General features: G+C 33.8%; 2 protein-coding genes across 2 annotated transcripts; both read right to left on the minus strand.

The window, feature by feature from the left end:
• Nucleotides 1-818: 818 nt before the first annotated feature.
• Nucleotides 819-1427, minus strand: LOC136778145 (putative nuclease HARBI1). Its single transcript, XM_066734757.1, has 2 exons — nt 979-1427; nt 819-828 (listed from the first exon to the last, which is right to left on the minus strand). Exons 1-2 carry the CDS (start codon nt 1425-1427, stop codon nt 819-821), a joined length of 459 nt encoding a protein of 152 aa, XP_066590854.1.
• Nucleotides 1428-19211: 17784 nt separating this feature from the next.
• Nucleotides 19212-23251, minus strand: LOC136778146 (uncharacterized). Its single transcript, XM_066734759.1, has 6 exons — nt 23053-23251; nt 22204-22916; nt 22031-22162; nt 21152-21979; nt 20223-21106; nt 19212-20154 (listed from the first exon to the last, which is right to left on the minus strand). Exons 1-6 carry the CDS (start codon nt 23249-23251, stop codon nt 19212-19214), a joined length of 3699 nt encoding a protein of 1232 aa, XP_066590856.1.
• Nucleotides 23252-27317: the final 4066 nt, after the last annotated feature.

Raw genomic sequence — 27317 nt, forward strand, 5'->3', positions numbered from 1 at the left:
TTTCAGAACACGATAAAATGACCCCTGTAATAAGTTGCTCAAAATATTAGTAAAAACCATCATCACCGAAGTCTTCAACCAAAATACTATATACTTTACAGCTTCAATCTCATTTCGTCAACATTACTCAGTCAATAAAAGTCTTAATTCCATTCGCCAAACTTCTTTTGTATTTATAAGCCGACTGATAAAACTCCACGACAAATTGCTATTTCACGTCATCTTTCTAATTATAATCAATTTTCACTATTCCTTGTATGTAATTCTCCATGTCCATTTCTTGGCTCATTTCAACATAATTTTTCCACCAGTGAAAAATATTCGTATAGTATAAAATTTCGTTATATATGTATAACAAATATTTTATATATATACGCTACATGGACATTAGCTGAGTAGCACACTTATTATTTATTTTTAAATAGTTTTTATCTCTCATATAATTCATGAATGTTAATCGTATATAGATTACGAACTCAGATCTGTTATTAGTATATGTATACAAACAAGATTCCATTTATTCAGTAAAGGTTGTATAATCCAATTAGCACTGCGTTCCTGATAAGTTCAAAAAAATCTTGCACGGAGTCTCTTTTCAACAAATATGCTAATGTAACTAATGTAATAACGTCATCAAAGGTAATCGAATCATAAAAACAAGTTCATCTAATAACACAATCTATAATACCAATATAGAAAATAGTGTAAAGAAAAAGAGTCCTCAATTTATATATGGCAACAATGTCAATGTCATCGAAAATGAGATAACCATTTATTCTTTGAAATACAAAGGTAGAATAATGAAAGTAATATACATTTCATAGAAGCCTACAAAGAAACAAAAAAAATTGGTGTATATTCTGCACATAGTACTTCATAGTCATTTACATTTTAAAATATCAAACATAGACACACATACACAGACATAAGGTCATTATTGAAACGTGGAGTGCAATAAGAAAGAAATACCATACTAACTTTTGAAAATGACTATCAATCAAAAATGCTCTCTCGTTGTCATGTAAATTATTGTTATCTGCTTCTCTGTTAACATTATATAGTGAATCCGGGTTGAAATTATCTTCATTTGTAGTTGATAATCTAATAATGTTGTGCAAAACAGCACATGCCACGATCAATGGCATAGTTTTTTGGGGTGTCCAAAACCGGGATCCCCTAGATAAAACTGAAAATTGTTTTACTAATACCCCAAAACATCGTTCCACCATTGATCGAGTACGAATTTGCGATTCATTGTATAAGACTTCTGCAGGTGTGGTAGGATTTTGTAATGGAGTCAATAAATATGGTAGGCATGGATAACTTGAATCTCCAAGTATTAATCCACTGCCAAATTCTTTATTTTCCATTCGTGTCTTAATGCTGGAGTTATCAAAAATGGTGGAATCATGAACTGATCCAGCCATCGTGCAACTATATCCAAAAATTCTAATCTTGAATTTACGATGGCCTGCACATTTATAGAGAAGAATCCCTTTCTGTTGCGATAAAGTTCACTTTCCTCACCGCCTTAAATGTAATTCGTATCTACATTAAATTGATAAAACAAACAGATTGGTTCCACTGACGTCAAAATAACCAGATTTCTTGTTATAATAACGTCAAATTGACCAATTTTGCTACCGTGGTGCAGTACATAAATGGTAATAAATGATGTATTTTTATTACCATAAGACCGAATTTTAATATGAATGCAATCAATTGCACCTAAAACTCGAGGAAATCGGGCTAAATGGTAATTAGCATTTTGAGTTTTTAGCATGCTCTCTCTATCTAAAGGAAAGTTAATAAATTCTTCATGTAGTTCAGCTATTGCAGTTATTACTTTGTGAATTATTACATGACCATTACTTTCGCTAATTTCAAATAAGTCACCTATTGCGATAAAAAAGTCTCCACTTGCTACAAATTTCAATGTTAATAGCAGTTGAATTTCTGGTGGAATCGCATTGTTTCTGCACAAATAAAATTTAAGCTTAAAAATATATTTTAAATACAAAAGTACCGAGATCAAATAAAATAAGTTGCACGCAAATTTTAATAAAGACTATATAGATTTTGCAATGTTGTAGATACAACTATAAAAAAATTGAAATATTTTATTTAAAAAATACCTTTCGGAACTGGGTTGTAATTTGTGTTGTATTTTTTCCAGGACCATTTGAAAATTATTTTTCGATAAACGAAACCTACGTTTAAAATCAATGTCATCATAAATATTGAACCAGTTAACCCTCTCTTTTATAACTCTGGTTCTCCGTTGAAAAATCGGGTTACTATTTTCTCTATCTTCGCAGAATCGTCATCATCAAGTAAGAATTCTAAAATATTCTCTTCAACATTCTGCATAATAATATTTAAAATGTGTATCTAGGTTTGTGTGAAATTGAATTCCTTTTGGAGTAACTAAGTTCCTTCCGTTCCGGGGGAATTTAGTTTCCGGTTCTTCTGTACGTTAGTGGCAGAGGGATAGGGACTGAACCATACATAGTTATTATAAGTCTGTGAATATCCCCTCCACTTGACCTTTTTACTCCCTACGTTAAACTGCGTAAAGTAATCGTAAATATAAATTTACATTATCACCAACTTTAAATATCTAAAATTTGATATACTCTGGTTTAGGTTGGCCCCACTAGTTAATCCGTACTTTTTTAATCCGCCCTGGTAGGAGTCAGCCTTAGCGACAACTTTCGGTATCGTTAAGTCCAGTTACCGACAGAAATCGCTAAGTGCGATTCTGTAACTCAGAGTCAGCGATGATTGTCGCTTGTAATGTCGGTACTGTCAGTAACCTACCGAATCCTACCGAATAAACGTACCTTTCCTTTTTAAGAAAACTCTCAGTACAATCTTAGTTAAGCGACGGAGTTACGAACAATTGAAGTTAATATAAATTGTACTAAACCGAATCATTTAGCTGAGAATTAATATTTCACTGAGTTTTTTATTGAAAGGAAAACAAATAATATCGTTATAACTTAACAACGACCGAGATAGATGTCGCTAGAGGTTCAACGGTGTGGCGGACGGTAGAGGGTGGTACATACTAGATTGTCCGAAAACTTTTGTAGAAGTGAGTCGACTACCTATATGACTAGTGAATATGGCCGAAATCTAGTAATATATTGCTATAATGTCGTAAGGCATTTATTGTAGTATTCATTTAGATATCAAGATGAGAAAAAGATAATTGAATAATCTTCAAGATAACGTCAATTTAAAGAAGCAGAAGAAAAAACTGCAAAATAAATGTAATTAAGAAAAACTATGGATCTTAGATAAGTAAAAACGTTTGAATAATTTAAAGTATTTATATATTGAATTTACTAGTGTTACTTTGTGGAAATATATTTTGTACAAATATGATTTAGGTGTTTGTGGCTTTCGCAAAGGATTAAAGAAATGCAGCATAAATGTTTATCAGAATAATAATGAGAGACGAGACAAAAATGACTGATAAGTGTAATTAAAATATTCATGCGTACTTTATTGACATATATGTCATCTGGTATAACTTTTACTGCTACGATGTTCATATTAATTATGATTTTATGATGAGAAACGCATGGGTCAAAGAAGGCAATACTTCTTACAAGGTAAATGTAAACAATTTGCAAATGTATTATACTTTCAATTTCAAATATAAAACTGTGTCTTAACTGTTTAGTTGATTAATTATTTAGATATTACTTTTATCGCTGGAATGATATCTTGCTCATATCTACGATGAGCAGAAATAAGAAGATATGAAGGACTTTCGACTAATCCCATCCATGTAAATTGCTTCCTTTGGCACAGAGTTTATGGTTAGTAATCGCAAGGTATATGTAATTTTTATTACAGTGTTTATTAATTCAAAGTTACTTTTAATTTGCTTAGCTTAATGAGTTTATATATTAAATATGGTCTGCTTTGGTTTTTCAGATATTACTGAGCGACTGAAGTGGAACTTTTATCAAATAACCTATTCAAGGATTATAATAAATATATAGAGTATGGATATATATATAATTATTAATAATCATACGCTGCAAGATTTGTACAGATGACAAGTGTCTTTATAACAGTGATTTTGTAATACTTAATTAGAACAAGTTCAAGCAAAGTTAAATTATACAAGTTAATATTGAAATTTTATCATTTTCACTATTATTAAATATATTTAATAGATATACAATATGCAGGGCGTACCACTTAAAATGCTCCAGAACATAGATACAAAAAGACGCGTACCTCTTCAACTATAAGAGATATTCAATGTTTGCACAGGACTTTTTCGAAACCTTTTGTTATTTGCTTCCAAAAGGGTCATATGAAAAAATTGAATATCTCTTATAATTAACGCAATACACGCTTTTTGTATCTATGCTCTGGGGCATTTAAGTGGTACGCCCTGCATATTGTATATCTATTAAATATATTTAATAATAGTGAAAATGATAAAATTTCAATATTAACTTGTATAATTTAACTTTGCTTGAACTTGTTCTAATTAAGTATTGCAAAATCACTGTTATAAAGACACTTGTCATCTGTACAAATCTTGCAGCGTATGATTATTAATAATTATATATATATCCATACTCTATATATTTATTATAATCCTTGAATAGGTTATTTGATAAAAGTTCCACTTCAGTCGCTCAGTAATATCTGAAAAACCAAAGCAGACCATATTTAATATATAAACTCATTAAGCTAAGCAAATTAAAAGTAACTTTGAATTAATAAACACTGTAATAAAAATTACATATACCTTGCGATTACTAACCATAAACTCTGTGCCAAAGGAAGCAATTTACATGGATGGGATTAGTCGAAAGTCCTTCATATCTTCTTATTTCTGCTCATCGTAGATATGAGCAAGATATCATTCCAGCGATAAAAGTAATATCTAAATAATTAATCAACTAAACAGTTAAGACACAGTTTTATATTTGAAATTGAAAGTATAATACATTTGCAAATTGTTTACATTTACCTTGTAAGAAGTATTGCCTTCTTTGACCCATGCGTTTCTCATCATAAAATCATAATTAATATGAACATCGTAGCAGTAAAAGTTATACCAGATGACATATATGTCAATAAAGTACGCATGAATATTTTAATTACACTTATCAGTCATTTTTGTCTCGTCTCTCATTATTATTCTGATAAACATTTATGCTGCATTTCTTTAATCCTTTGCGAAAGCCACAAACACCTAAATCATATTTGTACAAAATATATTTCCACAAAGTAACACTAGTAAATTCAATATATAAATACTTTAAATTATTCAAACGTTTTTACTTATCTAAGATCCATAGTTTTTCTTAATTACATTTATTTTGCAGTTTTTTCTTCTGCTTCTTTAAATTGACGTTATCTTGAAGATTATTCAATTATCTTTTTCTCATCTTGATATCTAAATGAATACTACAATAAATGCCTTACGACATTATAGCAATATATTACTAGATTTCGGCCATATTCACTAGTCATATAGGTAGTCGACTCACTTCTACAAAAGTTTTCGGACAATCTAGTATGTACCTAGAGGGTAAAGTGCCATAAAATTTTATAGTTACTTTCTAGGGATGGAGCTTTCGATGAGTAGACTATATTATAATGTATTTTGTGCGCATGCGTGCGAGTAGAAGAAACTTACGAACACAAGTAATCCAAAAATGTTTTCATGTAAATGTGTGTGCATTGATACTTACAGCTGAAATTAAAAGATTATAATAAGTAATATAGAAAGTTTGAGGCATAAAAGAATTAAAAGTATAATAACCATCTCTGTAAGAAAACCAAAGAGAAATGGCCTGTCATTCACTATACATATTGATGCCATATGGCATATGCACAAAGAATATAACAAAAATACTTTTAGATAAGTATATCTTTTGTATATAATAAGTGCATATTCAAGAATAAATCTTTTGTATGCTTTGTGGATGTATTTTGTTTATTTTACAGATTTAATCATTTATTTATTGTAAGCCATCTTCAATTTTTTATTGATCTAAAGTTTACATAGAATGGAAATCTCCCACAGAATAATTTCCATACCCTTCGACAAAGAGTGAAAGATCAACTTAGTAATTTTTGACATATTGTCTAACAATAGCATGTTATATATTGTGTTTATATGCTTGATTAACACTAATACTTTACATATCGAAAGTACTCTTGACTATTTAATTAGAAAAATTTCATCATACAGTCTTAGGTCTAGTTGAGATAGTGTCTTTAATAGGTCTGTTGATTTGATATTATTTGTAATATTCTAATGTATTTTTCATATTATTATTATATGTCGAGTTTCGAAGCTGCAATTAAGATCTTCATACCGTGTTTAATGATTACAGGAAGTTCAACTTATATATAAAAGAAGAAAATATTTGGAATTGTCATACAAGAATGAGATAAGGAAATGGAGGAATTTTTACCAGCAGCCATAAAGGAAATTTTACAAGTATTTTCTGAACGGTGTGAAAAGATGAGAACAATTCAACAACTCCTATGGTAGCATGTGTGGTATCTATGCTATTATTGTAATATGTATAGTTTGCTACGACTTTATATCTTCAACAATAACACAGACCTGGAAAATTCAATTTTCTCAGTTTCAAGAATGGACGGGAAGGAGGGGGGGGGGGGGGCAATTCTTCCATTTTTTTTACTGAATATGAATGTGGCTTTGAAATTTCTCTATCACATCAGGTGTTTTGAAATATCAGTTAAATGGCTGAAAAACGGCTGTTTTCCTCAGTTTATGATTTTTATTTTAGAGAACAAATTTTCTTTTTGTAAATTACCACTATTGCATCGCATTCTGCTAGTATAATAAGTTTTGAAAATGGATTTTAAAGCTAACGAATAATACTATATGGTTTAATTGTGGAATTTAAACAAAATTCGTTCTCTGAAGTAAAATAATGGAAATGGCGAAAAAAGCCATTTTGTACTATTTAAGCTAAAAATTAAAAAAAAATCTGATGTACTGGAGTAATTTCAAAATCAGGTTCGTTTACAACACAATAAGATCTACAAGAATCGTCTCCGACCATTTTTAAAAATGAGGAAAATGAGATTTGGCACGTCTGTGTAAATATTTATTAAAATAAAGTGTATTAATTACTTTTCATATTATAAAAAAGAGGAATATAAAAAGCAACTTTAAAATACAATAAGTAACAGCTATAACACTAGTGAGATTAGACTGTTAAAATCTGGGTGTAGATAAGTGATGCTGAAATTATAAGGTTCTCAAAGGCGAGTGTTTAGAAAGGCTATAACTATTATTCTTCATCAAAAATATCTTCAGCTTTAGTGTAGAAAACATTAAAATTGTGTAATATGAAAAGGGGAATTTGTAAACGATTATATGGTATCATAAAAAATAATAGTAAAGCATTACGTAATTTATGAAAAAAAAATTATTTTATTGAAGACGAAGAAACACTAAAAAAGGAATACAAATATTTGTTTAAACATGCATACAAGTTTTACCTATTTATGAGTTCGCTCCTTAGTAAAGGATAATATTAAACACGTCAATGTATCCACTAAATTGTGTAGACATGCATAATCAAAATGTGTTTGTATGTTTTCTGAATAAGTTTTATTTAATTTCAATAAAAAATAAGAATAGTTTGCATTTCAAAACTATTATACAGTCAACATTTTGTAACTGAAAGAAAAAATATATGATTTCATAATCTCCAAATTAACCTCATACAGTACATAAATGTTTAAGGAAGGATGAACATTACTATATCATATTATTTTATAGTTGATGAGACGGTAGAGGGCATGTGCTGCATAATATAAACTACTCACCCAAAGTTCCTTAAATTTGCTATAGGAAAATATTATGGCACTTTACCCTCTACCGTGGCGGACTCCTAGGTAACACATAAAATAATCTCTTATTTCGGTTTTCTAGATTTTGGGGAGAGCGCGTGGAGCGGTCCTTTCCATCGAAACGTTCCATGAGCAAGAGAGAGAATTTTTGAATTTTTACTGGGTAATCTGTAACTACGCTCCTAGCGGCGTTTTCTGGAACCTACGAGCTGGTTCCATTTTGGTGCGTTTTGGAACATATTTCTCGCGCTATCTCCACAATACTCCCCCCAAGAGTTTTATTACAACAATTAATAAAATGATTTACAGGTTAACAAAATATATCTTATAGACTAATTACTCTTTAAAATTAACAGTCTTTTTTTTAGAATAAGTTCTTTGCGTGTTACTGTCTTGAGTGGGATTGTCAACTTCATTGTCATTGTTCGCCAACAAGTATGCAGGTTTTAACCTCTCAACTGTCACTTGGGTAGGTTTTCCTTCTAGGTCTATCTTGAAAACACGATCCGAGATTCTTTCCAGCACTCTATGAGGTCCTGAGTATGGTGGTTTTTTTTTTTTTTTTTTTCTCTTATTTATATTGGTCTTCGCTATCTAAGCGATTAACCATTAATGGTACTATTGTGTGGTTCAAAATTTCTGACGGTTTAGATAGTTATAAAACTGTTTAGGTATTAATGGTTTTGGGAACTTGCTTGTTACTCTTTTATCGTATAGGTTCCTGCGACCATCTTGCGCTCGCACGGCCATCTATATATTTTGGAGAGCTTAGTGCTTATTAACGAATGGCGCCAATTTCAACTGGTGTGTATTGTTAGTTATTCTCTGTTAGAGTATTTAGTTTATAATCTAACTTATGTTATATCGTCCATTTTTTTTTTAGCTTAAAAAATCTATAAATAATTTTATGTCATTAACGTCTAATTGATTTAAAAATAGGATTGGTTTGTCTTCTTTTTTGCTTGGGCATTTTTCCAACAATTTGACTATTATGTGTCTTTTTCCATTTTTGTTTGGGCAATTCCACATTATGTGCTCCAAGTTTTGTATAGATTGATTATCGCATTCACAAAAGGGGTTAGATTTTATTCCAATCTTGTTCAGGTAGTAATTGCATATAAATTGGCCAGAATAGATCTTGTTTACTATCGTTATTTCTTTTCTGGTGAGACTTGTGTTGTAGAACCAAGGTTTTTTGAATTTGACTTTGTTGTAATAGGTCAGGAATCTGTTTTCAGAGTTATTACTAGGTATGTTGATTTTACCCCAGAAGTTGGAGTTGTTAATAGTTGTTAGATGGTTGTAGATGGTTTCAACATTTAGTAGTGAGACATTAACCGTGTTAGGGAGACTATTATTTCCGGCTATGTCATCAGCGATTTCATTTCCCCATATACCCCTATGACTAGGAACCCACAAGAGGATAATCCTAACGTCATGAGTCGACAAGTGGTGTAGCATGATGTCAGACTGAAACAAGAAAAACTCACCCTTCTTGTCCATGGCACTGGAGTGGAGCCTGCAGACAGCACCTAGCGAGTCCGACACAACTATATATTTTTTTCTTTCTATAATTGACTTATTTACTTCTTTTGTTATTAGTTTAAGGGTGAACCAAAGTGCAGCCATTTCTGCTGAGAAAATGTTTGTAAGAGGATTTAATCCTATTCTAAATTTACCGTTATTAAAAGAATCAAATACTGCAGCGGAAGCATATTTGCCCTCCACCCTGGATCCATCTGTGTAAAATATATTGTTTACTTCAGTGTTGTTATTTTTAATTTTATTTAATTCATTATTAAAGACCATGTTGGGGTTATCAGCTTTTTCACAAAGTCTTCCTATTTTGTCATTAAAAATCAGTACTTTTTGTTTGTAGTCCATATCATGTAACATAAAGGGGTGGTTTAGTTTAAATATGAATTTATTCCATTTTAAAATATCTATATAGACATCCAGAAAAAGGGGAATGTATCTAGTAGAGACTGTATTTTGTGTTTTGAATATGTTTAAAAATTTGTTTACTATTTCTATTGAGGGGTGATTGAAGGTTGACATTCTATTTAGAAAAAACCTCGATAATTTGTTTCTAGCTACTGTGGTTATGTCTAAATTGTTTGCCATTAACCATGTGATTTTGTTAGAAGCAGCTTTGGTAAGTCCTATAGTTTTTTTAAGTAGGGTTAATATTATGGAATTATAGCTATTTTCATATCCTCTGTTGGTTGGGTTTAGGTAGACACAAGATCCCCATTCTAGTTTGGGTCTTGCATATGCATTAATTATTTTTAATAGCGTTTCCGGGTGGGCACCCCATTTGGTGTTGATAAGCCAATTAATCATATTCATTACTTTTCTAATTTTATCTTTAGAGTAGTTTAGATGTTTTTGCCATAGTAGTTTTTCATCCAAAACTACACCAAGTAGTTTATGTTCCTTTTTGTAGTTAATATTGCCTAAATCGCATTTGAAGCTACAGACTTTGTTAACTGATGCTTTTCTAGTGAAATGAATAAAAGACGATTTTTCCTTTGATATACTCAGTCCTAATTTTTTGATGTACGTGTTAAATTTATTGATTGAACTAGTAACAGAGTGAACAGCTAGTTTAACATCATTGTTTGTACTAAGTAACACTATATCATCGGCGAATTGAATATAACTACTTTCTTTATCTATTACTTTTGGTAGATCCTTTAAGTATAGGTTGAATAGTACTGGGCTCAGCGATGATCCTTGTGGGAGTCCTCTTGTGGCTATGCCTTCATCTATGAATTTATCATTTATATAAAATCTATGTTTTCTTTCGGTTAGAGAGTTGAATATGTATTTTTGGATGTTAATAGGGATTTTGTGCTTACCTAGTATTTGAGTCAATAGTTCCGGTAATACTCTGTCAAAAGCCGATTCGATGTCTAGGAAGACAGCTATCATGTTCGATTTCTTTATAAAAGTGGAGTATATGTTACTTGTTAAGCAAATGAGGCCATCGATACATGATCTTCTCGGTCTAAATCCAAATTGGTATTCCGGGAGTATATTGTTGATCTCTAAATATTTGTTTATTCTGTTAGCTATAATTTTGTCGAAAAGTTTTCTCAGGCAGTTCTGAAGGGCGATAGGTCTAAGTTTATTGTTGTTTGGTTTCTTTAAGCATATTGTATCTATATTATTCCAGTTGTCAGGGTATATGCTACTGTATAGGATGAGGTTGAATATAATCAAAATCTTGTTTATGATATTTGGCGGGAGGTTTTTGATTGATTCGTTATTTATACAATCAGATCCAGGAGACGATTTTATTTTAAGCTTCTTTATTATATTGGTCATTTCGGTTAATCCAATTGGTTTGTCTTCAAAGTTGTATCTGAATGTATTACACGTGAGTTCATATTTTGGTAGCGGAGTAGGTCCTGGTATAATCAGTTTGTTGATTAAGGTTTTAAGGTTTTCTTCATTTAGCGCTTCATTTATTTTGGGTCCATCAAGAAATTTGGAGTTTTTAAGTTTCCTTATTTTATTCCAAATTATAGTTGAACTAGTGTTAGGGTTGATTTCTTCTACAAATGCTTTGAAAGAGTTTGCTTTTTTTTGTATACAAAGCCCTTTAAATTCTTTCTTTTTCAACTTATATAGTTCCATGTTTGCTTCAGAAGTTGTATTTAAATATTTCTTGTATGCTAAGTTTTTTTCCTTCCAGAGATTTTGTAACTCGTTGTCCCACCAGTAATTCGTTGGTTTGTTTTTATATAGGTTACTGTTGTAGATTTGGTGATGGTTAGTATAGTTTTTCTTCCTTGCACCGCATTCCATAAGAGTTTGAGTTATTGTCGTTTCTATTTCTTTGTATTTTGTTAGGTAGTTGAGTTCATTTGGGTCTTCGGTGTGGTATTTTTGTAATTTATTGTAGTATTTTGTCCAGTCTACTTTGTTATTGTATATTCTTTCTCTGCCGTTATTGGATTGGCCCTCTGCTGTGACCAAGTTTTCTTTAATGTAGTAGGTAACTGGAAAATGATCGCTATCAAAATTGGTTTCATCAACCACGTAGTTAATTCTGAAAGGAGAGGAACTCTTTGTTATTAATACATCTGGAATGCTACTGTAGTTTATTCTATTGTTAATTGTAGATGTGTATTTGTTTGTTATTTTAAGGTCGTATTTTTGTATGATTTTATTAAGGATTTTACCTCCTCTGTTGCATTTTGTTGATCCCCATTCAGTGTGTATACAATTAAGATCGCCAATGATAATGTAGTTTGTGTTCCATTCAGTGATTGTGTCCATTTGGGTAATTATTTTATGCCAATCCTCATTATTAATGATGTTCGAAGGGGGGTTGTATATGGCTAGGACAAAAAGATATTGGTTGCTTTTAAGTTTAATTTTAATGATTATTGATTCAGGGAGTATTTCCATAATTATTCTATTTTCAATTTTATAGACTAGGGTGGTTTGTTTCATCAGGATTGCAATGCCTCCTCCCATATTAGATCTATCTTTTCTAACTATGTCATATTTATTGATATTAAAATGGTCATTTTGGGAGAGCCATGTTTCCGTTATTACTAGTAACTCAGGATCCTGTTTGTGTATCAATTGTATTATGGAGTTTTTTTTATATTTGACGCTTCTGCTATTCCATAGTACAATGCTAATATTCATATTTGTTATGGGTTGAAGGAACTAGTGGCTCTAAGGTTTTGTGGTATACTTAAATGTGATGGTTGTGTATTCAGTAGGTTTATGAAAATTTGAAATTTTTGTTCGTGTTTAGGAAATCTCTAACGTCCCTTTTCTTAGTCCCTTCTTGTTTTTTGTATATTTTTTCATTAGTTTTAATATTTTTGGATCTTATTTTTGTTTGTAACTTCCTATTGTTGTTAACCCCTAAATGATTTTCATCTCTAATTTTATTGTAATCCAGGGTGGTAGGGGCAATTACCCCCTCCACAGTACTCTCTTCAAGATTGTTTGTGTCAAGCTGATGTGTATCAATTATGTAGTCATTATTTGTAGTGTATAGTTTGAAATTTGCTGTGTCGTACTCACCAGTAGCCCCATCCCTCATTATTGGTGCGTGCTCCAAGCTGGGCCTCACCACTCCAATGTCCAATTCCTCAATCATGACATCACTGCTAGTAATCCCAATTTCATCAGCCCTCATTTCATCAGAATCGGCCTCCCGATTATTTTGTATATCCGGAAACGCACTACTGAATAAATCACTATTAATGTTGACATCATTTACTGTTTTAATTATTTCATTTCTGTCTTTTTTTATTATGTCTGAGTATGAATTTATTTTTCTTTTTATAGGAAGAGTTCTATTCTCCTTTTTTTTATTTATATATATTTCTAACCAGTTATACAGATAATTATTAGAGTCTCTGTGTAGGCCCTCAAAGTAAAGTTCTATCTCATTTTCATTGGTAAATTTATTCTCCAAAAGAATTTTTTTTTGCTTCGTAATTGGAGCAATTTTTGTATGCTTTAATTTTTTTAATTAGTATCATGTATTTTAGTATAGGGCACTCATGGCTGAGGCAGTTATGGTCGCCATTACAGTTTCCACAATTTGTTATATTATTACAATTTGCTTCGTCATGGTCCCCAGCACAGTTGTCACATCTTCTATGACCTCTACACTGTATAGAATTGTGTCCAAATCTCTTGCAAACAAAGCATTTGCTAACTTTTTCTATGTAAGGCTTTACCTTTAGTTTGACATTATATATATATATCCATGACGGTAGTGTATTGGTTAGAAACGTTAATTTTATAGTGTTCGTGGGAATTTGCACTTGGTTTAGCCTGTCCCATCTATTGAGTCTTTCAGCCTTTAGAGTTGGGGTATTTTTCTTATTGCTATTAATGTTTTCTTGAATATCTTCAATTTTAATATCTTGTAGCACATGTCTTACTAAACCTATTTTTGCTATAGCGTAGTTTGGTATATAAAATAGCCATTTTTTGTACGCTAGCTTTTCTTGTAATTCTACTAGTTTGTTGGCATCTTTCATTTCATTAGTTTTTATTCTGATTGTGTGGTTATTTTGTTTGGTGATACTAAAAGGCTCTTTGTATATCTCTTTGATCGTTTTACTTATTTTCATCAAATGGAGATTACCTAAGTTTTCCATTGTGTCTATTGATGTAATATTTACTATAAATGGTCCTGTGTGCATATTGTTATATCTGTTTGTGGTCTGCTCTTTTGCATAATTAATTTGCTTGAGTCTTTTTTCCTCAGTAGTTTTCTGAGCCGCTGAAATATTTTCCGTTGGGGCTTTTAGGTTAGTTGAGCTATCCATTTTTCGTCAGAATTATGTCTATATTTAAATATATTATTAGTCAAAAGGAAGCTCGACAATAGTTTTAAATACTGGTTAATATTTTATTTTATCAGACTCAACTTCGAGCTGATAGTCAGTTTATAGATATATAATATTATTTGGTCACACACTTCGAGATGATAGTCTAGTCACGTCGACAACGATCATGGCACTGAGTATGGTGGTTGGAGTGGAGGTTGAACTGCATCTTTACGTAGAAACACATGGGTAGAGGTATATAAATTTTTGTGCGTGAGTACTTTCGTTTTGCTATGGTGTGTGGATATTGATGGGCGTAGATCTTGCATGTACTGTTTGAAAGGTGTGATGAAAGGTTGAATCTGTTGAGTCACCTCAGTGTCGTCAAAATATTCACCGGGGACACGTAATGTCTTCCCAAATAACATTTCTGCAGCTGACGAACCCATATCTTCCTTATAGGTTGTACGTAGTCCTAGTAAAACTACTGGTAGTGCCTCAGTCCATTGTGTACTTGGGTGGCATTTAAGCGCAGTTTTTAATGACCTATGCCATCTTTCCACTAATCCATTTCCTTGTGGGTGATAAGCAGTAGTACGCATCCTCTGTGCACCGACTAACTCAACTATTGATTTAAATAACGCTGACTCAAACTGACTACCCTGATCTGTGGTTATGAACTTAGGTGATCCATACCTTGCAATCCATTGAGTGAACAGTGTGTTTACTACTGTGTTTGCTGTAATGTTACTTATTGGATACGCTTCTGGCCATCTGGAAAAACGATCAACCACTGTAAGGCAATATTTGAAACCTTGGGACACTGGCAATGGCCCAATGATATCCACATGGATGTGGTCGAAACGCTCGTCGGGTTCTTCGATTTTTTTGGGTGTGAGTTTGTTGTGTTTAGTTATTTTTGCTCTCTGACAAGGGAGACAAGCACGAGCCCATTTAGTAATATCAGCATTCATGTTTGGCCACACAAATTTTTGTGAAATTGTTCTCCTAGTGTTGCGTATGCTAGCATGAGCTAAATTATGTACCATATCAAAAACTTTCCTTCGCAGGATTTGTGGCACAAATGGTCTGACACTCTCTTGTGAACAATCACAATAAAGCTTGGAGTTAGTTCCAGATAATAAAAATTGTTTTAACTTAAGTGTTGCATTGGCTTTTTCTAGGTACTGCTGCAACTCAGAATCACTTGCCTGTGCATCTGCTAATTCCTCAGTATCTACAGTAATTGGCATGGCTATGGTATCTATCCTTGACAGAGCATCAGCAACTGTGTTTTTCTGTCCTGATATGTATCGGATGTCTGATGTGAACTCAAAGATGAATGTTAACTGTCGGGCTTGCCTTGGTGATGACTTATCTGCCTGTTGTCGAAGTGCGTAGGTTAAAGGTTTGTGATCTGTAACAATAAAGAAATTTCTGCCTTCCAGAATGAATCGAAAGTGTTTTACTGCTGCATATACTGCCAAAAGCTCCCTATCATAGGTACTATATTTGGTCTGAGCAGAATTTAGTTTCTTGGAAAAAAAACTGATAGGTTTCCATGCTCCTTCTTGTTTTTGTTGGAGGACTGCTCCTATTGCTGTACTTGAAGCATCAGTATAGATTGAAATTTCATCGCTTGGAGATAGGAACACCAGCAACGTGGAGTTGGCCAACTGATCCTTTAGTGCTTTAAAATTACGTCTCATCTGCTCTGTCCATTCTATTTGCTTATTGTTAAGTTTTTTATTATGAGGTAATACCTTGTGAAGTGATATCTGGGCCTCTGCCGCTTTTGGTAAAAATTTATTATAAAAATTTATCATACCTAAAAATCTTCTCAATCCTTTTACCGTTGCAGGCTCAGGGTAATTAATAATTGCTTGTACTTTTGTTGCAGTTGGCTTCAGACCTTCTGCTGTAATGGTGTGTCCCAGGAAATTCACTTGTGGCATACCGAATACACATTTATTTGCATTTATGGCTAGACTAGCTTCCTGCAGTCTTTCAAAGAGTATTTCTAAATGTTCCATGTGTTGTTCCTGACTTTTGGATGCAACAATAATGTCATCCATGTATGCGTAACAGAATTTCAAACCACGGAGAACTTGGTCCATGAAACGCTGGAATGTTTGCGCTGCGTTCTTGAGTCCTGGGGGCATTAAAGGAAATTCAAATAACCCAAAAGGTGTTGTGATAGCAGTCTTTTGAATATCCTCTTCATTTACAGGTATTTGCTGGTACGCTCTGACTAGATCTATTGTAGAGTAAATCGTAGCACCATGTAGGAACTGTATACAATCCTGAAGAAAAGGTATAGGATATCTGTCAGATTGAGTAATAGAGTTTAACCTCCTGTAATCACCGCAAGGCCTCCAGTCTCCATTTTTCTTCTTCACCATATGCAATGGGCTAGACCATGGACTAGTTGAAGGTCTACATAATCCTTGTTGTAGCATGAACTCGAATTCTGCTTTTGTCGCTTTATACTTATCAGGCGGAAGACGTCTAGGTTTTGCAAAAACTGGTGGTCCGACTGTGGTTATTGCATGTGTCACAGTATGTTTCCTGACTTTAGGAATTATTGTACTGCGGACCAACTCAGGAAACCTTTTTATTAACGCTGCATATGGTTGAGCCAAACTTACTTGGGGAATTTGTCCTTCAGGTATCATTCCAAATCGACATGCAACATTCATTCCGGTCTTATTATCTATCAGTCTTCTATTTCTTAAGTCTATCAGTAAATCATAGTGGTATAAGAAATCGGCGCCAATAATTGGTCTCTTAACCTCAGCAATAACAAAGGGCCAATTGAAAGCTCTGCGTAGGCCTAAGTCCAGATTTAATAGTTTTTGTCCATATGTAGGGATAGTTGAACCATTTGCAGCACTTAACTGGATAGGATTTCGTCTTCCATCAGCTTTTCTATCTACTAAATCGTAGCTAACTGGGATGACTGAAACTTCAGCTCCTGTATCAATTAAAAATTCTTTTCCTGTTCCTTTGTCCTTGACTTCTAGGCGGCGAACTGATTTTCCAAGATTATTTGCCGCTGAGTAAACCTTGGATTCTAGTTTTCCTGACGGCTTGGTACCCAACTACATGGTTGAGTGCATTTCGTAGCTTGGCTCTTGAACCGATTATGATACCAACAGAGAGTACGGTTTCTTCCAGGGGATTTGTTTCTTGCTTTGCCCCTATTTTGTGAACGTGCTCTTGAGTGGCTTCTTTTGCTAAACTTGCTTTCTATCCGTTCCAACCTTTTAACAATTTCCTCAATGTGGTATTGAGGTGAGGCTGGAACGTCGGTGCTAACGTTCACTGCGTTAATACTTGGCATAGTAATATCGGACACTTTATCTGCCAACATTGCCAGATTTTCCAGTGGGTCGGAACTAATTGACAAAACGGTTTGCATTTGCATTGGTAAACGTTGTAGCCAAAGAGACTTGATTAAAGACTCGTCAATTTTGCCTTCTCCTAACTCTCTCATGCGTCTTAACATCTTCGATGGACGTTGGTCGCCTAAGTCTGCCTGATTTAGCAAGCTACGTAGCCTCTTTTCTTCACTGTCTTGAAACTCGATCAATAATTTCTTTTTTAATGCCTCGTATTTCCCTTCTGCAGGTGGGTTAATTATCACTTCGCTAACTTCCGAAAGGACGGCAGCATCCAGGGCTTGCACCGCATGGTAAAACTTCGTTTGATCCACTGTAATTCCACATGTTGCAAATTGCGCTTCCATTTGGATAAACCATATTGCCGGTTTATTTTTGCAAAATTGTGGAGGCTTAATGGAGACTCGGTCGACTGCACTACCTTCTGCCATTCTTAAACTCCTTGCTTGATCAACCAAGATGAGGGCACACGATACAATCACTGCAGCCAAGAGTTAAAACAAAAACGACATTCAATTTTTACTGCTTAATAGTAATTAAATTTTACGATTTTTTAGAAACAGAGATCACGTCGGGGTCACCATTTTATTTTATGTGGCGGACTCCTAGGTAACACATAAAATAATCTCTTATTTCGGTTTTCTAGATTTTGGGGAGAGCGCGTGGAGCGGTCCTTTCCATCGAAACGTTCCATGAGCAAGAGAGAGAATTTTTGAATTTTTACTGGGTAATCTGTAACTACGCTCCTAGCGGCGTTTTCTGGAACCTACGAGCTGGTTCCATTTTGGTGCGTTTTGGAACATATTTCTCGCGCTATCTCCACAACGGTACTAATATAAAATTTATCCAACGAATAACTTTAATAAACCTTTGCTTTTCCTTGCACGCATTCCACCAAAAACTCACAATGCTCGTAATAAATAATATATACCACATCAACTATTATATTGTGAGTGTTTTTGGCCTCAAGTGGTCCAAACCCCTTAACGACAGCTGTAGGTATCGCTAACTACCGACAGTTATCGCTTGCGCTAACGAATGAGCGATTCTGTAACTTTAGCTTTACGACAATAGTCGGTGCAACTCATATTTGGAAGATCGAACGAGCTTCGCGAAGCGAAGCGAAGCGAAGTTCGATCGAAATTATGTGAAAGCCTCGTACGAAAGATTACAAGGTAGTATCATTCTGCCCTCACTAGATGTCGCGACTATTCAGAGTACAATACACTCTCAGACATTAATGTCTATCTCCTTATACCACTTCCAGTCTATTCCTCGCCATGTTCCTCACTTTTTAGCGCTAAATTATGAGATTTTTTGTTATTAACCTACAATCGGGTAGGGATTAGTAAAATTTGGGGGGGTACTTGTAATCTTTCGTACGAGGCTTTCACATAATTTCGATCGAACTTCGCTTCGCTTCGCTTCGCGAAGCTCGTTCGATCTTCCAATTATATTTCAAGCCTCGTACTTCAGATTACAAGGTAGATGTTAAGAGCAATAACAAAAAAAATCGAATTTATGAATTCTGAGTTTATCCTTACTCACAAAATAAAGAAACATAAAGAAACATAAATTTTTCATTACTGTGTAATAACTTGTTTAACAGTCACTAATATTACTCTTTTAAAATCGCTGATACAAAATTCTTATTACTAGATGACCTGACAGGTCTATTATAAAACCTATGAAATACTTGTGACTTTCCTGACCAACCTGCAGTTTTTCGTATCAACTCTATATCAACTCCCCTCCTCAGAGCTGTTGACGTTGATGCATGTCTCGTTGAGTGTGCTTTAAATTTAGATGTATCTATCCCACATTTATATAAAGTAAATTTTATCCATCTACTAATAGTTTGGGATGATGCAGGTCTAAATGGTTTTTTAAGTGTGATAAACATCTCATCTACTTTCCCTCTTAGATGATTAGTAACCTCTAAATATTTAACTAAGGTTTTTGCAACACAAATCTCTGGTTGGTCTTCAAAAAATGGTAAGACCATCATCGGTTGGTATTTACCAGGCCGAGATGTTTTCAACAACTTTGGCACCTTAATGACTAACTCTTTCTCATTTATCTCTATATTCTTAACATTAATAGCCGCAAAAGTTTGTACCCTGTGTCCAGTAGCTAAAGCCAGCAATATTAACGCTTTTTCCGTTAAACTCTGAAGAGACAGTTCTTCTAATGGGTACCAATCTTTGACCTTGTCTAGTACCAACGATACATCCCAAATATAATCATATCTCGGATTACTAGGTCTTAATTTATATATTCCTCTCATAAATTTCGCAACTAACTTAATATCTAAATCGTTATTGGGAAATATGAACATAACTGCCGATTTATGAGTATTTAGAACACTAAAAGAAGCTCCCTTCTTGAATTCTTTCATAAGAAAATCAAACAATTTTGATGTAGAAAGAATAAATGGATCTTCACCAGTTTTGTTACAAAAATTCTTCCACTTAATAAGGCTGGAGTCATATTGCTTTCTAGTACTATCGGCAAGAGAAGCTAAAATTACTTTTATCGCATCTTCTTTAATGTCTCCTTTCCTAAAAAATTGCCTGATACCTTCGCTACAATTAACTTCAACTTGTTCGATAGCGGATGCACTTCCAACCTAGAAGGAGATAACAGCATATTTTTATCTGGACCCCATATCCTATGTTCTTGTCTTATAGATAAATATAAAGGATACCAGTTTTGACTAGGCCAATAAGGTATCACTATAATTTCCTCTGCTTTTTCATTAATAATTTTCATGATCATCCTCAAAATCATCGAAAATGGTGGGAATGCATAGAAATAAACCCTTTTCCAGGGGATTGTAAACGCATCTATGGCCCATGCTTGTGCTTCTTGATACCATGAACAAAATTTCTTGCATTTTTTATTTTGGTATGAGGCAAATAAATCTATTTCCGGTAAACCGAATAAATCTACTACCTTACCAAAATAATTATCTGACAATTCCCATTCTGTATCTATATTAACTATTCTGGATAAACTATCGGCTCCTGTATTTTCTAAAGATGGTATGTACGAGGCAAACATCCACACCTTATTACATTCTGCCCACTTCCAAATTTTTCTAGCTAACATATTTAAATCTTTGAATTTCACACCGCTCATTTTATTAACATATGCCACTGCTGTTGTATTATCTACCCTTAAAAGTGCATTTTTTCCCTTAAGTAAAGTTTCTAATGAAGTAAGCGCATTATAAATTGCTAACAATTCTAAATAATTAATATGCTTATTACGTTCCTCCATGGTCCAAAATCCATGAAGTTGAATCTTATCGCATACTGCCCCCCAACCTGATGTGGAGGCATCTGTGAAAATTGTTACATCAAACTTATCTCTCCTTGTTGAATTAGACGAATTTAAAATATTGGCTTCCCACCAACCTAAATTTTCTAGTGCCTGAACTGATAATTTCATATTTGCTTCATAATTTCCTCTATTCTTTCTTAACTCCAAATATTTTTCTCTCTCTAAACTCTTAATATAAAGTCATGAGTACTTAATAGCCTGATTTGCAGCTACCAGTATCCCTATTAATTGTGCAAAATGTCTTATGCAATATTCCTCTTTACTAATGAGATTTTTAATGAATTTTTTAAGACTTAATTTCTTTTCTTCTGGCAATTCTAGTTCCATTGATGATGAGTCTATAATAAAACCCAAAAATGTACATCTTTGTGACGGTTTTAAAACACTCTTTTTATAATTTACAATAAATCCCAAAAATTCTAATAGTGCAATCGTTTCCTCCGTATTAGATTGACAGACTTCATTAGATCTACCTACGCACAAAATGTCATCTAAATAAATCACCGATAGGAAACCTCTTTCTCTTAATAATCCCATGACAGGTTTCATAACTTTTGAAAATACCCACGGCGCTGAACATAAACCAAAAGGTAAGCATACAAATTCATACAATGTGTCTTGAAATTTAAATCGCAAAAACTTTTTCGAATCTTCATGAATAGGGATTAAAAAATACGCATCTTCCAGATCTATTAGAGTCATAAAATAATCTTCTGCCACTATTTTAATAGCCGCTCGAATATCCTCCATCTTAAAATGTTCAGTTTCTATAAAACCGTTTAACTTTTTTAAATTTAAAATAAATCTTTTATCCCCATTCGGTTTGGGTATTACAAAATAATTGGACAAAAATTGGTCCTTACGATACCTGCACGGTACTACCGTTCCTTTCTCGATTAAAGATTGTAAGGCTAAACTAATTTCTTCATTTTCATATTTAGACCTTACAGGCTCTATAAATTCGTTCACATACACTATTTTCTTTGCAAACCTTAATTTATAACCCTTAATAAAACTTAATAGAATCGGATCGGATGACACCTTTAACCAGTTTTTATAAAACTGTCTTAATCTTCCTGCTTTTAGACTTACATTCAAGGTGTTCTGTTCTGTCGACTCTTCTGATGTCCTCGACCCCTGTATGAATTCTCCTTCTGTGATTTTTGACTCAGGTTCTGGTGACGATAATTGTTCCCTTTCCAGCCCGCCTGAACTTCGTTGTATCTCCTGACAGACGGGCCTCTGTAGTTTAAATTTCCTCTTACCAAACCCTGTAATGGTCTCCTAGAATTTTGCTGTGTCTTTAAGTCCTTTTTTAGTGTTTCCATGGCTTTTGCTTCCTTAACTTTTTCCGCTAACCTGGCACCGAATAACCATTCATCCGAGCTCTTATCAAGTAGAAGGGATTTTAAACTCCTGTTTAAACCTGGAGTAATAAAGGCTTTTCTAGCCTCAGCTAGTTCAAAATAAAGGTTTGACAACAGTTTTCCTGCGTCTCCCAATCTTTCTAACAATAGGAATTTATCCAGATTGTCTTCCTTTAATAGGGATGAAATTGCTAAGCCCAAGGAAGCTAACGCAGACCCAACTGAATTCTGTTGATCACAAAAATATTTGTCTCTTTTAAGGCCGGAATCTTTTAGCACAGCTGCAATTTCTTTATTGAGTTTTGGAGCCTCAAAAGGAGGAGTTCTCTCATACTTATCGCCAAGCTCCCTTTTCTGCTGCTTCTGTAACCCGGACTCTGCCCAAAACTTCCAGCGTTTCCACAGGGAAGGATGCAATTCCATTTTAATTTTCCCTGTTTCTGTAGGATCTTGTCCCAGCAATTCTAACAAACTTTCATCTAAACAATCCAATTCAAATTGATTATTAACTTGAGGATTGATAGAGTCTGACCTTGCCGTTTCTATATTTTCTTGTATGTCTAGCATATTTTCTGGATCCAATATCCATACTTGGTCTCCGCCATTAACGCCTGAATTCGAAAAATTAACAATTTATTTGTTGAGATAATTATCCATTTTCCAGATTATTAATAATAATAATTATCGTCTGGATTTGTCCAGGTACTCGCCCTGGTACACCAGCTATACTGTGAAAATGGGTCTCACCATAATTTTTCTCACAAGCTTCAACCTCTGGTACTTGACCCGCCATATTGGAGGTTGAATCCGTTTCGTGATTTGTAATTATTGTCGAAACATCTTTATTTTTCAATTTTTTAATTTTCTTTTTTAATTTCTCATACTCCTCTAAGAGGTGATACTCACTATCCTCCAAATCTTCCAATCTCATTCTTTTCTTGGACATTTTGGTAACATAAATTTAATAAAATAAAAACACGTGTGCACATCTAGCGCGACAAAATGAAAGTGAGGAACATGGCGAGGAATAGACTGGGAGTGGTATAAGGAGATAGACATTAATGTCTGAGAGTGTATTGTACTCTGAATAGTCGCGACATCTAGTGAGGGCAGAATGATACTACCTTGTAATCTGAAGTACGAGGCTTGAAATATAATTGTACGATAACGATAAAATTCGTTAAGGTTCTAGGGAAGTTGGTAATATTGGTGTATTTAATACCAACCGAAATAGGAATTTTTGTGTTACTTGACTATATCAATTTTGACTATAGCAATTCTTACTATAGCAAAATTATCATATTTTATTTAAAAGAAGTATTAAAACGTAAGTATATTTTAATTAAAATAAGTATTAAAAATTAATCTTTTAACATTTTTTTGAGTCAGGCAATGTACAGTTAGTGCCTGTGTGCTATAGTTAAATAATACAATTAATTCTATATTTTAGAGAAAACCTCTGCATATATATATATTAGACCGTCTCAAATTTTTTATTTTTTTTTATTTTCCGTCCCACTTGCCTAACTTGTTACTTTTATCTTCAAAACAATTTTGCTGAAAAGTAGGGCTTGTAGTGCTTGTACGATTTTTTTAGAGGTCGCGCAACGAACATTTCATTTTTCTATAAGATTAACACAGACAAAATTTTTTAAATAAGTCTTGGTATACCAAACAATTTTCCACACTATATATTCCGTTACAAGTTGGTATATACTTCAATAACATATTTGTTTAAAGTATCTCATCATTCATATTATTATTTTATTCACTTTTAGACGAATATAGCACATTACAGCCAATATTGGGATTTTACATAATGTCCAATGCTTGAAGTACTATATATTAGTAGGCAAGCTATGCCGATTCTAGCCCCCCCCCTTCCTCCACTCCTGTCCACTCGGATCAGCCTGGTTGCGAGGTAGTGGGGGGAGTCAAGAAATGCTAAGTGGTGGTGGTGGGGGAAATCGGAGGCTCCACGTGAGCTCGTAGCAAGTAGTGGCGAGAGGGTTGCGGGGGGTGCATGAGGATACTTGCAGCCTTTTGACGTCACATCCCTACTCGTGTGACGTCAGGCCCCAGTCGGTAAAAGCAGTTTCCTAGATGGTAAAACAGATTCTTCCTGCGTTGTTTTTTTCGCTCGCGTAACCTTGAATCATTGCAGCATGCTACTACCCCCGCTGAACACCCTTTACCCTAAATGTAGCTGGGTGTGTTACTTTTTTCATAGCTCAGCAATTTTTAAACTAATGTATAATAGCATGTGCAAATATTTGATTTATTCATTGAGTGTTTGGAGTGCAACTTACTGTCCAGTACTCTCTCTCGAGTAAATAAATCGGTTGAGGGAGCAGGGACAACAGTTTAACACAATTTGTCCAAAAAATCCTGAAGATTGAAACGATGACTCCAACATTTGTGGATTTTCAAGGTTTTCGATTGAAAGATAAATCATTCATAGTGAAAGAATTTGCAGTCTTACGCGATGGAAAAGTTTCACATTTTATTTTCACCACCGTTTCCATATACATGGTTAAATGAGGCGGAGATAAAGCAATCAAAGTAAGTATAATTGATTTTCCAAATATATATCTTTTTAAGTGATGAATTTCTTGTTTTTCATTCCATCTAGCTGGTTATATTATAATCATCACGGTTTAAATTGGATGGATGGTTATTCGCCTTACTATAGATACAAAGAGCTTATAAGGAAATATGTGAGTTCAAATGAGGATGAAGAGATTTTCGTGAAGGGACTCGAAAAGAAGAATTGGCTTAGTAGTATCTGCGATTTTGTTATAAGTGATATCGATGAATATGAGTGGGGTGATTTTAGACTGAAAGATGGTAATAGCAATACACACCTACCTACATGTCTAAACCATAATGTTATGTGTGCATTGAGGAATGTTTATTATATGAAATTTATGTATAAGAAAAAAGGAATAAATAAATTAGCTTGAAAATTCTATCTGCATTATTGTATCAAACTCCTGCAGTATTCTTACTGTTCTGATTCATGACACGTGTTTAAAATGAAGAATCAGCATATTGGATATCTGATATCTGATATTTTTCCATTTTTAAATGATTTTATCATATACACATACACACAAATAGATGACTAAGTATATCAAATTTCATCTTTATACGAATTATAAAAAGATTCATCGCGGGTGAAAAGTTTCATTATCGTTTCACCCAGCGATTTATTGTTGAACACGAAGCAACTTATCAGAGATCTTCCAGTGATCATACATTTACAAAATGTATACCGAACTTGGAAAAAAGTTTAGCTCAATTAGAACAGCATGAATACTCTACATGGGTTCGCGAATGTCGTGATTATATTCAGGAGTTAAGAAATATTGATCGAAATGCTTCAGTAGGTACGCGACAGAAACACTTTGCCTAGATCGCAAGCATTAAATGCCTCCTCCTTCGATCGGCAAAGGATAAGAGTTTCATTAAATTTGGTTCTGGCTCCAATGCTGCGGAAGGACTCATTTGGGAGGAGCTTGAATCAGCGTTTAATAGTCGAATATGCAGTGGTATGGTGATAAACTCAAATTATATAGAACCACGTCATTTTCTATTAAATGCAGAAGAAATTGTACATACCCTTGTAAATAAAGTATTCTGTAGTGTAAATTGTGTAAAAATAAACTGTGTGTTAAATGGTCAATTTGTTAATAAGGATATTAGTGATGATAAGAACATTAGTACAAAAAATAGTGTTTTATATAAGACTGATAATTTTAGCGATTGGTATAGGCAAAATATTGTAGAGACAATATTGAATGACTTGAGTGAGTTTCAAGAACCCGATAGTGGATGGGCTCTGGAAAGAATATTGAATTTGATAGTCAATATAAATCATCATAATCCACTGCGTGCTGGATGTGGAGTCGAACTACTGCCCTGTATAATACATAAAAGGGCTGTGATAAACATTGACAATGAGGATAGTGCATGTTTTGCATGGGCTGTGACGGTAGCGCTTTTTCCGGCAAAACCACTCGCCAAAACCTACCGCACATCCTCCTATCCGCATTATCGATCTGTTCTAGACGTTGGAAGCTTAACCTTTCCAACCACTCTGAAACAGATCCCGAAATTTGAATCGGATAATGACATTTCAGTTAATGTGTTCAAAATGGAGGAGGAAAATGAAAGCAAAACTAAAATAAACATCACACCTCTTAAGCTAACGAAGAACAAGCGATCGAGACATGTTAACCTCCTTCTTATCACAGATGACCAAGGAAATACACACTTTCTATGTATACGAAATCTTTCTAGATTAATGAGCAACCAGACAAATAAAAGGGGGCATACTATTCATATTTGTGAACGGTTTGTAATGGATGTACAAATATATGTATACATAAATATTATATTCATACTAAAATCATATTAATTTTTTTATTTAGCTGTCTACACTATTTTCATACGGCAGATAAACTTCAGGTTCATGAGAGGGATTGTGTGCAGCTTAATGACAACATCCGTGTCATACTGCCAAAGAACGCAGAAGACTGTTGGGTATCTTTTAAGAACCAGAAGAACAGTGAAAGAGTGCCGTTTGTCGTCTATGCAGACTTTGAATGTTTACTACAGAAAATTGACCATAGTAGTAATAGTAATAGTAAAAATAGTTACGATTATCAGAAACATGTACCTTTTAGTGTAGGGTATTATTTAAAAAGTGCTCATGATGCGTCACTCTCATTTTATAATTTACATCGAGGTGCTAATTGCATCGAATGGTTCGTATGCGAGTTCGAGAGCATTGCACGCATCGTCAGCGAAAAATTGAAGACTGTAATACCGATGAATACTCTTAGTAATGTTGAAATTTCGCGGCACTACAGTGAACCTAATTGCCACATTTGTGGGAAACCGTTTCTTCCAAATAAAGTGCGTATTCGCGATCATGATCACCTAACTGGTAGATATAGAGGACCGGCTCATAATAATTGCAACTTAAACTTTAAAGACTCGCATGTTAT

The sequence above is a fragment of the Prorops nasuta genome, unplaced genomic scaffold, assembly GCF_024137725.1.
Source record: "Prorops nasuta isolate Cenicafe-Biocafe unplaced genomic scaffold, Cenicafe_Pnas_1.2 PNAS00013, whole genome shotgun sequence".
Taxonomy (NCBI): domain Eukaryota; kingdom Metazoa; phylum Arthropoda; class Insecta; order Hymenoptera; family Bethylidae; genus Prorops; species Prorops nasuta.

Coding starts and splice junctions, on each gene's coding strand:
- LOC136778145 (XM_066734757.1), bottom strand. CDS start 1,427: ATGGCTGGATCAGTTCATGATTCCACCATTTTTGATAACTCCAGCATT.
- LOC136778146 (XM_066734759.1), bottom strand. CDS start 23,251: ATGTCCAAGAAAAGAATGAGATTGGAAGATTTGGAGGATAGTGAGTAT. Junction 21,980..22,030: donor CAGAACAGAACACCTTGAAT/GTAAGTCTAAAA, acceptor AACTGGTTAAAG/GTGTCATCCGATCCGATTCT. Junction 20,155..20,222: donor ATGCTGTTATCTCCTTCTAG/GTTGGAAGTGCA, acceptor GCAATTTTTTAG/GAAAGGAGACATTAAAGAAG.